The sequence below is a fragment of the Anomalospiza imberbis genome, chromosome Z (genome assembly GCF_031753505.1).
Source record: "Anomalospiza imberbis isolate Cuckoo-Finch-1a 21T00152 chromosome Z, ASM3175350v1, whole genome shotgun sequence".
Taxonomy (NCBI): domain Eukaryota; kingdom Metazoa; phylum Chordata; class Aves; order Passeriformes; family Viduidae; genus Anomalospiza; species Anomalospiza imberbis.
In genome coordinates, this window is record NC_089721.1 from 20,365,620 (window position 1) to 20,378,600 (window position 12,981).

The window sequence follows — 12,981 nt, forward strand, 5'->3', positions numbered from 1 at the left end:
TGCTGGACACTCTCCAGGAGCTCTTGTCTCTCTGGTACTGAGGAGCCCAGAACTGGACACAGCACTCCAGATGTGCCCTCACCAGGGCCCAGTAGAGGGGGAGGATCAGCTCCCTTGACCTGCTGGCCACACTCTTCCCAGTGGAGACCAGGATCCCACTGGGCCTCCTGGCCACAAGGCCACACTGCCGGCTCATTGTCACCTTGTGATCCACCAAGACTCCCAGGTCCTTCTCCGCAGAGCTGCTCTTCAGTGGGGCAGCCCCAGCCTGTGCTGGTACCTGGGGTTATTCCTCCCCAGGTGCAGGACCCTGCACTTGCCCTTGTAGAACCTCATTTGGGTTCTCTCTGTCCAACTCTCCAGCCCACCAAGGTCCAGCCCAAAGGCAGCAGAGCCCTCAGCTGTATCAGCCACTCCCCAGTTTGGATCTTCAGCAAACCTACTGAGGGTACCTTGGATCCCTTCATCCAGGCCAGTGATAAACAAGTTGAGTGAGACTGGACCCATTATTGATCCCTGTGGAACACCACTGACTACAGGTCTCCAACTGGATTCTGCTGCCCTGATCCTGATCCTCTGAGCTCTGCCATTCAGCCAGTCCTTGGTCCACCCCACTGTCCATTCATTGAAACCACATTTCCTGTGCTTTCCTGTGAGGATGTTGTGGGAGACGGTGTCCAAAGCCTTGCTGAAGTGGAGGCAGACAACATTCACTGCTCTCCCCTCATCTACCCATCCTGCCCTGCCATCACAGAAGGCTGTCAGATCGGTCAAGCATGATTTCTCCTTGGGGAATCCCTGCTGACTGCTCATGATGACCTTCTTTTCTTCTGCATGCTTGGTGATGACCTCCAGAATGTTCTGTTCCATCGCCTTTCCAGGGATGGAGGTGAGGCTGACTGGCCTGTAGTTTCCAGGGTCCTTCATGCTATTTCTGAAGATGAGACTAACTTTGTCCTTTGTCCAGTCATTGGGCACCTCTCCATGGTTTTTCACGAATGATGGAGAGTGGCTTAGCAACATCATCGACTAGCTTCCTCAGCACCTGTGTGTACATCCCATCAAGGCCCATGGATTTATGAATGTTATGCCTGTCTAGTTAAAGCCTCAATTACTGGGGGTAGGTCTTCCTTTCTCCAGCCTTCCTCTCCTTGCCCCAGGGTCTGGGGTTCCTGAGGGCTGGCCTCAGTAGTAAGCACTGGAGGAAAGAAGACATTCAGTAATTCTGCCTTCTCTCTGTCTTCCTTCACCAGGACAACTATCTGATTCAGCAGTGACCCCACATTTTACCTAGTATTCCTTTTGCTGCTGATTTACTTGTAGAAGCCCTGCTTGTTGTCCTTGATATTCCTTTACAACTCAACTGGAAGTGGGTTTTGGCCTTCCTTGTCACCTCCTTGCATTCTGTGACAATGTTCCTGTCATCCTCCCATGTGGCCTGTCCCTTTTTCCACATTCCATACATTTCATTCTTCTGTTCAAGATTTGTTAGAAACTCCCTCCTCATCCATAAAGGGTTCCTGCCCCCCTTGCTTAATTTCTGGTTCATGGGAATGCACTGATTTTAAGCTTGGAGGAAATAAATAATGCTTGAATATTGACCAGCTTTCTTGGACCCCCCTTCTTCTCTAGAGACCTAACCCATGACATTCTGCTAAGCAGGTCTTTGAAGAGATGCAAGTTAGCTCTCTGGAAGTTCAGGGTTCTAGTCCTGATTGCTGCTTTCCTTCCTCTGCAGCCAGTCATCTTAAGTTCCACCATCTCCTGGTTGCCCCCAGCTTTCATGTTTTCAGTCCTTCTTGGCTTGTTTATACAGTACAAAGTCCAACAACACACGTTTCCTTGTTGGCTCTTCTACCACTTATGTCAAAAAGCTACTGTCAATGACCTGCAGGAACTTCTTGGACTGCATGCTGAGTCATGTTGTCTCTCTCCAAAAAATACTAGGGTGATTGAATTACAGATCTGTACTCCCATATATATCTGACTTACTGATGTCTTGGTCTAGGCTTATAAGGATATTGAGTATTACTGCATTTCAGTTAAAGGCTGCACTTGAAATAGAACATTTTATTACATAGGTTATTTGCCAGAGATTTTCTTCTTTTCACTTTAAAAATAATCCTTTTGTTCTGTTTTGACAGAGTCATTCTGGTTTTGTCATTGTTAAGCTTTTTCCATGACAAGGCCAAGTACTGCTGACTGCTTTATTTTAGAAAATAAATAGAAATAATTATTCTAAATAGTTCTTTTGATATGCTTAGGGTGGATTTTAATTGTTAAAATTAACTCCTGAGGTTTGTTTTAGTGTAGGCAGTTTAGATTAACTTTTCAGCTAAAAAGTATCTGTTACAATACATACCTAGTTAGAGATTCTTTCATTCCAGTAAAGCGGGAAAATGCTGTTGTTGAATAAAGAAAATGTTACTGATACAGGTAACAGCATTGCAACTGCAATAAGTAAAGAGATTTTACAATATGGTTTGATGAGAAGATTCGCATTCTAATTATGTAAAGGATTTCTGATTATTTTAAATCAAAGCGAAATAGAAATTTGGTTAGAATTTATTTATAGAATGGGAAAAAATAATTTAAGCAAATGTCTCCAGCATTCATACCTGACATTGCATTTCTGGCAATTAACTGAAATTATCTTGCTGCCCTTGCCCTTGGAGATGGGTGGATGGTTTTGGGTGGTTTGTTTGGTTATTTTAATGTGTAGAGGCACTGAGAACTTGCAAAGTAGTTAACCCCAAGAAAAACTGTGAACTTGATATTTATTAAGATAGGAGTAGAGAATGGCTGGGTTTGGTTACATTCTGATATGCTGGATCAGTAAAGCAACATAATTTCTGTGCTCTATGTTCTCTTAGCTTGCTCAAAAAAATTTAGCAAGCATCCTTAATATTTTTTCATTTAACAATTGGCCATTCACTGTATTTACGAACATGTTCTTCCTCCTGTTGTTACCATTCACTATTGTTGTTTCAAGAGTAATGGCTTTTATTTCTTTTTCTCTGAATGCTGTCTGTGCAAGCACAGCATGTTTTTTGATGTTCCTTGCTTGCATGAGGACACACAGCCATGGATGCAGTTGAGCACTGTTTTTATGCCAGAAACGGGGAGCCTCAGACTATAGCTTCATATTAAAATGGTGCCCATTTTATTTCCAATCACTTGTTCTTTCTCCAGAGTGCAGTACTTTGGTTCATTTGTTTGTACTGGTATGTTTGCCAGTCTCAGTCAGTGAAATGTATGACATAATCAGTCCAGTTTGTTTTTTGTTTTTTTTTTTTTTTTTTCCTAGAAGAGACACAAACAAATAGCTTCGATGAAAAGGGAGGAAGCAGTGAAAATACCTGAAGCTGGCATTGGCTCCAAATGAGGCTTCACCACCTCAACCAGAGAATGCCAGTGATCCTTAAAAAGGGAAAGCTGCTTCATAGTGCAGGCTGTTTTTGCATGTTTGAGGTCCTTTTCCATGGCCATCAGGTTTGAGCCGTCCTTTTGTTTCCCAAAGATGACAATAAAAAGGATTGAAGAGAAACACACTTTCAAGCTAGGGCGTGCAAAATGGTGGTTGCTGTTTGTTATTTAAGAGTTCACTTTTCCTGCAGAAGAGGACTGGATTGATCTTAGGGGAAGTCTGTACCAAGCCATAGTGCCACCCCCTACACACTTTCCCCACCCTGTTCCTGACAAATAAGAGATGTCAAGTACTTCGGGTTTAAAGACTGAATAATTCTGTGCTCTGTTTACTGTAAAAACCTAGGATGTTTTTTGTTCCTTCTAGAAACAAGTGTATTGTTTATAGTTTTCCCAAGTTCATGAGAATTAGTGCTGTTTTTAACTGGAAGATGTTCATGTAAATTGTGCTGTTACTTTTCACAATATAGCATCTCTCATTGAGAAACCAAAAAGTGTGTTTTGGTGTCTTCTGTCTTGCTTGTTGCTACTTTAGGCAGAGAAAAACCCCTTGCAGGTTTTTTTCATAATTCTTTGTTTCAATGTTGGGACTTCGTCAGTTGGTCAGTTAAGCCTTTCTGTATTTGTCAGGCAGCATGTTAGGTTACATACTCCTCAACACTATCTTTCCCTTTTCTGTGTTTACATGTGCTCAGCTCCATAATTCTGCACTAGTTTGTAGACAGTGAGGTGGACTAAAAAGTACTTCACTGTGTATTTTGTGTGCCTAGTTCATCTTGCCTTTCTGTAAAGACATCTGATACCTGGTTTCATTTTCAACTGCTGCTGATGTAACATCTTTTTATGAGGCCTGCGATGGGGAAGCAGTACTTTCTTGATCGTGAGTGATCCCATCCTGTTCGCAACAGACAGGAAATCTAAGGGACTAATTTCAAAACAAATTAACATAGACTGAGGACAAAATTACTGTGATCCTAAGCCCTACTTGAAGTTAAACTGAAAATATCCCATGGGATTCTGGCAGGTCTCTGGATGATATTGAACTGCTAGGTGATGGGAGTATGCAGGGAATCATCAGAGTTAAAGGGAAGAGTCATGGTTCACTAAATGATGCTGGTCTCTTCTGGATTAGAATTTAGTGTATATCCAAGCTTGCTGTTGATCTTGTTATGTTTACGTGTCTTCAAACCAATGACGACACTTCTCAGCTTCATTTTGCAATAATTTACATGATTATATTCTATTCAGTTTTACTGTTCATAGTTTGTATTGGGTGTAGGTGGCAAGGATTTAGTAGTTGGGGTATGATGTCCTACCTGAAAGGGGGAGAACCCAAGATTTGTAGATGCTTTTCAAAAGGATTAAGTAAAATTAGAGAGTCCACAGAAGCTTATGAAGTTTTGTTAGTTAATTAAACATGGTGTGCAAGTTGGAATGTTAGCCCTATATCTCCTAATGTAAGTATACAGCAGTGGATTTTTGATAAAGGGGTAGGGTGAAAAGAAGGAGAAAAAGAGACAAATTAAAGATGGAGAGAGAGGGAGTAAGAGAGAGAGAGCCAGTCCTGGCTCCAGTATTGATCTAGCCAAGAGGATGTCCTGGGTCTAGGGACACCCATGCACTTGGGCTTGGTTTTGGGTGGCTTTTTAATTGGTAAGCTTTCCTGGACCTGGAGAAAAGTTTTGGATTTTTTATGTTAATTAGTCATCATGCACTGTCTGTTTTTCCAGGTCCTTGTGGAAATGGGTCAGAGGGCTTTGGGGATTCTTTGGTGGTCTTGTTCCCCCAGTACAGTCTGTGCCTGCTTCTCCACCTCATTTCTCTGATTGTGCTGTACTGAGCTGTGCTTATCTCCAGGAGGTAGATCAAAGACCTTTATCCCAGAAAAGTGTTGTCCTACCTCCATATGGCCCCTTGTCCAGTCACATCTTGTTCTTTCTCACAGCATGTTACTGCCAACAGTCCTTGGCTGCTGTTACCTTAAGTCCTTGGTGCCACAGCCACTCTGCTACTGGTGTTTGAAACAAACACATTAGCCCCTTATCTTCTGGGATCCTACAGGGGTTCTGCAGGTGTGACTTCACCACATGCAGAAGCTGCCCCCATGCTGGTTGGACCTAATTCCAGCTGTTGGCCTACTACTGGCCAAAGCTGAGTCAGTCAGCAATCTTGGTAGCACCTCTGACATAAACTTCCTTAAACATATTTAAGGAAGCATTAAAAACTGTACAATAGCCAGCCAAGAAAAGTGAGAATATGTGAGACAACCCTGCAGACACCAGAACCAGTGAAGGAGGGGGCAAAGGTGCTTCAGACACTTGAACAGAGATTCCCCTGCAGACCATTGTCCATGGTGGGTCAGATATACACCTGCAGCCTGTGCAGAGTGATTTTTTCCCCTTCCTATTCCTTCAAGAAGTGAAAAAAAAATGCAAAACAACCCAAGAACTATATAAAGGTCATAATTTTCCTGTTGGTTGTGAACAATGAACCTCAGGTAAACTTGTGTCAAGGCTCTATGATTTAGGGAACAAGGAGGTTTTATTTGTGTATCGCGTTTTTCCTTTTTTCTCCTTCGAGGTCTTTATTATATCTGCCTCTTAAAGAACTAGAGCTGTTAAGTGGTGGAGAAAAATAAGCCTTCACAATGTTGTTGGTCTGCAACACAAATTTACATTGTTGGATTTGGTGCTTCAGGTAGTCCGATGTTGTGGTATATTAGGAAATCAAGATTTTTCTGCCTGCTAGACTTGCCTGTTTTATGGGCAGGAAAAAAATCACTATTCTTTGTGTCACTTTCTACATTCTGTGTATTTACGCTGTGTATTTACATGGAGAAGTTCCTATTTGAGCAACATAAGAAAAGCATATGTGTCTGAAATGACATTTTTCTGTCTTTGATAGTTCTAACAGTGGATTCTCTTCTGTATTTTCTCATTCCTTTCCTCCATTACAATTTTTCTGCTTGGTTAGCTGATCACAAGACCAGTAAACAGAGACAGATAAATGCATATGTCTGACTGTTGGTTTATAAAATATATATTGTAGAGGAGTGGTGGTGGGGAATGCTTCCTGCCACTATCCAGACGCACCCATTTCCTAGTATTGGCAGCCATCTCTGTTGTAGAACATGAGTGTTAAACAGTTCTTCCTGTATGTGTAGATAAGTAAAATTTGAACAGACATAAAATAATTTTGAAATAAATCACATTGCAGTTTCCTGCCTTCACCTAAATGAAGCTTTTTTGGTTAATTCTGGGTTTTGAAGAGTTACAATTAGATATATCCCTAGGTTGGTCAAATCAGTGCTTTAGGGGATGTTTTTTATTTGATACTTAATATGAGTTTTGACTGTTTTGGCTTAAGATGTGATGTGAGCTTAGGTACTTAAAGGTACATGGTAACTGAAGGAGATATGACCCAGCACTGTGATATTGTCCAGACATTTGTTTACTAATCTGTTTATGGTGCTGTGGATGCATGTGATCTTTTACCAGATCTTTCTTCCCCCACCCTGCCTTTCAAAACCTCAAGATCTCTCTTACAAAATAAAGGAGTAAGTTAGGAAAACTAGGTATGTGTGGGTTTTGGCATTGTTAGGCTTTATGAGTTTTGATGCTTCAGAAACTGTAGAGACATGGACAAGTAGGACTCCATGTGAAAAGAACAGCCACTGAAGAAGTGTAATGGAAAAAAAAAAACAGTGTAATGAATGTGTTTTTTGAGGGATTTGAATAACAAGTATTATCTTTTTTGTTATTTATATGAAGCATATAGTAAACTTATTCATATTCTGCTTTCAAAATATAGTTCTCAGAAGTTGAAATGGCTGGACAAAGTGAACTTATTGATGGCTGCAGCTGGTGGGATATGGGTGTGCCTTTCCCTGCCAGACTTCTGGTAATCAATTCACATGTACAATCTCTGCTTCCAATGCTTGTTTCCATGACATACATTCTTCTGTTTATACTCCTCTTTTAAAGAGACTGCTGTTGATGCTTCTTTTGGAAGTATTGTGTTTTTCCACAGCTCTACCATTCTCTGAACTAGTAACAAAATGAGACAAAATTTCTTTTTTGTCAAAAGCTTTTTTGTTTTTAGATGTTGGCCAGGGAATTCAACTTGTGTTTTCATGTGCAGCATCAGAGGCTTAGAGAAGGCATGGATAACTTTGACCAGTGAGCACATCAGCTTCCATAGCATCTGTCTGTAGGTGGCTGAAGGATGTAATTCTTGAGCCTTTTCCTGTGAAAGAGGCAGGAGGAGGTTATGCTGTCTGTTTTGCTGACTTTCCCATTTTGTGAAGATCCCCAGTGTGAAATTTGCAGTCTCCAATCTCTTCGTATTGCAGTACAGTCCAATAGTTTAAAAAAATTTAGATCACTTTTTGTTTAAATAATATGGCTTCAGTTTTATGGGAAATATTGTGTTCTGATAATCAATGTTGTAAAAAAATTCTAGCAACATGGAAGCATTGTTAAACAAAGAGGTTTTGACATCCCGCTATTCTAATGAAAAGTTTTCTTCCATTTTTTAGTGGATGTATTTAGAATATGACTGTTCACTGCCTGTGTGACAAATTCTACTTCTGGTTAATGAAAACACTAAAGTATAGCAGTCCCTTGATCTGTTGCCATATGAATTATACATACTGTGAAGTATTTGGAAAGCTAAGCTGCATATAGAGGAAAACAGAAAATTACTTATTTTGGTGTCCTAGTGAGAAACGGGGTCGTGCTTGTGACTTTACACAGTGCCGTGGGTATGGTATTTTATGTTCTCCCTGAATTGCTAGCATGCTGTCTGAAAGTTGAAGTGCAGTCTGCTAAATGTGTCTGAAAGACTTTTTTGGCATTTGGAGGAGAAACTTGCCTGTCACTCGTCCAGAAATTGAAATATAATTTCAGCAGTTCAAAAACAAAGGAGATAAAGGCATATTTTCATTTGGAGTGTTGGCAGTTTGATTGAGAAAATAAATACTCAGTTCTGTTTTGGGGAAGAATGTATTTTTAGGCCAATTTCCTGAGGAAATGAAGCTGACATGATCATGTTGTTCGTCTGCATATGTTGGTCCTTCTTGAAAAATTGAGTCTGTCGTCTAATTTCAGCCAAACTTGAAACCTGAGGTGACATTCTGAAGATTTTGTGAAAATCCATTGCTTAATAGAGAAAGAGACCTAAACTTGTGCTGTTGCAGAGAAGAAAAGAGGCAGGAACATTGCTGCTGTATGCTGTCAATGATTAGCGAGTCAGCACCATTTAGGTTTGCCTTCTCAGGCTAAATAGGGATAATGTAGAAGTCATGAAGAATAGACAGAACTGTTGTAACAATGAGTTTAAAGGAAGAAAGATACATTATCATAGCAAGCTCAAGCTGAAATTTCCTTGGTTCAGTGTGCACAGCAAGATGTGTTGAAGTTTTCTAAAGGGAGTGAAGTTGCAAGAAGAGGTCATCTTGTTATCTCTGAACTTGGAAACCTGTCTGTTTAAACTGCAGACAGAGCAGTTGGTAGGAACTGGGCTTTTTTATTGTATTCTGTCATTAAATGAGGGATTTGGAATTAAGGTATGTGAATTTACATGTACAAAAAAGAACTTCATTAGATTTCCTATAGCTACATTTTAATTCTGTGTAGAGGGTGAATTTTGTTGTGCTAAACAAAAATATCCCACTGACCTTTGTAAAGGTGTGATAAGCTGTATTGTAAAGGCACAATTAACAGTTCAGAAATGCCCATTTCAAAGTTCTCTGATTCTCTGCAGTGTAGTTGGTGGATTGTGTTAGTTGGTGACAAGTCACAGGCTAAAAGTTGGCTTCATCTTCTGGTATCTGCAGATGTGTTAACCCCATTTAATGTCATCAGAGTTCTGTTGTATTTAAAAGAAAGTCCGTGCTCCTCACTGTGTCTTATGTGTATACAAATATATATGCAGAAACATACATATGCTACTTCTTTTCAGTATTTTGCAGCCGGTGGAAGTTTGAGAAACTGCACGTGAGAATTTCTGAGGTTGTCCTGGTTTTTAAATTGACCAATTTCCCTTTTGCAGTGCCTGAAAATGACAACGAAGCGGAATTTGTTTTTGCGGCTGGTGCCATGCCGCTGTCTGCGTGGAGAGGAGGAAACTGTGACTACACTTGATTATTCTCACTGCAGCCTGGAGCAGGTGCCTAAGGAGATTTTTACTTTTGAAAAGACCTTGGAAGAACTGTATTTAGATGCTAATCAGATTGAAGAGCTTCCAAAGGTATGTTGGATGATATTCCTTTTAGGTACACTTACTCTATCTTTACTTTACCAGCATTTGAGAAGATAATAGTGTCCAGCTTCAGCTTTTGGGCCACAGTTTGCCATGAAGCAGCCTCAGTAGACTGAAAGTTTATGCATTCCAGCTGGACTATTTTGTTGCATGAATTGGAATGAAATTGCTCAAGCAACAGATCCGGCTCAAGACAGTTACAAAGCAGAAAAGACTGGCTAATAAATCTATTTCTGTGCACTGTGAAGTGGGTAGGCTACCACTTGCCATGGTCTAGTCTACAGTTTAATTATCCATGTGATTAGAAAGATAGCTTGAACATTTGTCTTTTGTTCATTTTTGGGTTTTGTTTTTATTAACTGCAGGAATGTGTAATAGCCTACACTTGCTTCAAGTGTATGTGTTTTTATATTAGAAAAAGTCATACTTAAAAGCATATTTCTAAGAAACTAAAGATTTTTTTCCAACTTTTAAGTAATTTTGGTCATTATTTTTTTGCTTCCTTTTCAATTTTCAAAAGAAAACACCCCCACATATAAATTCAAATACAGCAAAAGACAGAAGCAGAGAGATTAGGGGTAGTGAAGATGTAGTCAAAGTGATTTTTATTCATTTGACCAAAATTTTTAATTAAACTTCCAAGAAGAAATATAGGGGAACACCTGTAATATTTGAAATTATCCTAGCCAATATGGAGATAGAGTTTCAAGCTGTGTGTTCCTTTTCCGTTCTATTTAGTCTTCCAACTCTGAAAAAGGCTTTTAATTAAGCCATTTCAAATACGAAGGGTGTGATACTTATCAGGCCCTCTCTAGTTTTCTGAAACCCTGTTAAGACATACCCACTCTCACCTTTTCTCTTTGCCCCAGTAGTGTTTTGTGATCAGTTTTGAGGCTGCTTGTCAATCTTACGACCCATCAATGTGGCTGTTGTATTTTTTTAATTGTTCTGAATCTTTTCAGAATTCCAGCTTATTTCAGAAGTCGGCTCTTACACTATAACTCCTTAATTTAGCAGCTGACTTGTCAAGGGCACAGTATGAGCAAACTGGAGGAGAGAAAGGTTGTGATAGGGAAGGAATTGACTTCACATGAAATGTTGGTGCGTAGTCTCAGCTTCAGAATTGACTTGGCACTTGAAATTATTTCATCCTCCTTCATTCTATATACTAAATCACATCTGAGAAAGTACCCTGTTTTACTCCAGGAGGCACAGTGTGCATTTGGGCTGAAAAGCTCAAACTTCTCTCTCTCACTCTGATGTTTGGAAGAAATAAGAATTATTTAGTAAAACAGTCTTTAATTATATGGCTTCCTGCATTTACTACTAGTAGTTATGAATATGTAAACACTGAAAAAGAACAACAAAAGGAACAACAGCAAAGTCAACATCATCCTCCCTTCCCCTTCCATTTTCCTTTAGGAGATTTTGTAATACCATGTGCTGCATGTGCCTTGACCTGAGTTATCAGAGAAATTTCTAATGATTCCAAGAGTTTAGATTATTGCTTTCTAGGGAAAGAGTCTTAAGTATATATTCTTGAAATAAGGGAATGGCTCCAAAACACCTGAGCTCATTAAAGTATCTTAAGTGACTTGTAACTCTTCAAAGCCTTAATGATAAATGAGTTCTAACAGAAAAATTTTGGTCAAACTGAGGCCATGGTATGGTAGTGATTGGGATAATCTTTTTAGTCAATAAACCCTTCCTGGTTTTTTATTATATTTTTTCAGAATTCCAAAAGAGAAAATAACTGAGTCAAGGCATTTATGAATGATCTTATCCAAAGCTGTCATGAAAGAAATACTCATCATCAATTTTTCAGATGAATCTTTTCAACTCTTTTTTTAGAGATATTTATTTTATACTATGTGTAAGTTTCCTGCATATCTTGAGGTTTTTTCTTTCATTACATTAAGAATATTTGCCCTACTTTGTCAATTTCTTAAGCTTTTGAGGAAGAATCTCTAGGTACCCTGCATTTAAGAAGAGATCTGGCTCTGAGGTAGTCTTTGATAAGATGGTAATGCATGTATACAGAAAAGATTAGATAGCTTTCTGTACCCTAGCTTGAGTTTTGACTAGTTTCAATTTTTTCACTAGTTCAATATTTTTCACTAGTTTTCAGGAGTTTTTTCAACATTTTTTTGGATTTTTTCTTACTTAAGGCAGGAAGTGTGAACAGGAATACTGGAAGACAAAACAAAATGAAGTTTATACTCTTAGATGAGGTGAATATATACTGAAATCCGGTGTTTCAGAACGATTTGACTTCAAAAGATGTGTCTGTCAATTTGTTCTTTTCTTTCTTGAATAAACTCTGCTTAACTCTGGGTTGTCACATGGCATGTCTATTATAGAAAATGTTTTGCAATGTTTGCAGGTCTATATGTAACTACAGGTCATAGTTTCTGAGGTCCTGGAAGGAATCTGTAGGAAGTATTAAGCATAACTGCTGCCTTGTAACCATCAACAGTTTTTTGCTTTCTTAATTATTGTAATATGAGTCAATTTTCAAGGAAATTAGTTAAAATTTTTTGGTAGACAAAAACTCTAAATAGCTCAGTCTTCAGGCCATGAGTTCAGAAGTTTCAGGGGGTTAAAAGCTGTATAGAGAAAACTGAGAGAAAATCACATTCACTTTTTCCTTTGTTTCAATAGCAACTTTTTAACTGTCAGTCTCTACACAAGCTGAGTTTGCCAGACAATGATCTAACCACATTGCCAGCATCCATTGCAAATCTCATTAATCTCAGGGAACTGGATGTCAGCAAGAATGGTAAGTCACTTTGCTTATTGTATTGAGGTAACTGAAAGGCGAATCACCATTGACTGTACAAAGACACTAGCGAAACTATAATTTCTAGAAGCTGCACAGCTAGTAATTTTAAAATTACTACTCTAAATCCCTGCTTACAATAAAAAGATCTCTTTTATGATCTGATTGTGATATTTAATTGTATCTCTTACATTGGGTTGTAGACAATGCTGTCTGGCATTTTATATTCTCTCTAAATTCGTAAGCTCAAACATTAATTTTAGTAACTTTTGTCATCTGTCACTATATTGAAAAGAGTTTGCACAACTTGTAAATTTTGGTGGCTTTTATTAATATTATTTATTTAATATGAAAATTGATTTGGGTTTGTTTTAATAAGCTCTTGGAATATTGTAGTATAGTAGGACTTGGCTTTGCTGTCCTGCTCTGGGGATGGCAACTTCTATTGCATGGGGAAGTGTATTTATGTGTCCATAGACATGACTTGGTTCACTTGCCTGACTTGTTAAAAATCT

General features: G+C 39.0%; 1 protein-coding gene across 8 annotated transcripts in view; it reads left to right on the top strand.

Annotated features, from left to right (window-relative positions):
- ERBIN (erbb2 interacting protein) overlaps positions 1–12,981 on the top strand; it is a 118,007-nt gene that overhangs the window by 43,669 nt on the left and 61,357 nt on the right. For all 8 annotated transcript variants that reach the window (XM_068176962.1, XM_068176969.1, XM_068176967.1 and 5 more), the window contains 2 exons: positions 9,478–9,675; positions 12,349–12,466. In XM_068176962.1, the coding sequence (XP_068033063.1) occupies positions 9,487–9,675; positions 12,349–12,466 (307 nt within the window). In that variant the 5' untranslated portion in view covers positions 9,478–9,486. The remainder of the gene's footprint in view (positions 1–9,477; positions 9,676–12,348; positions 12,467–12,981) is intronic.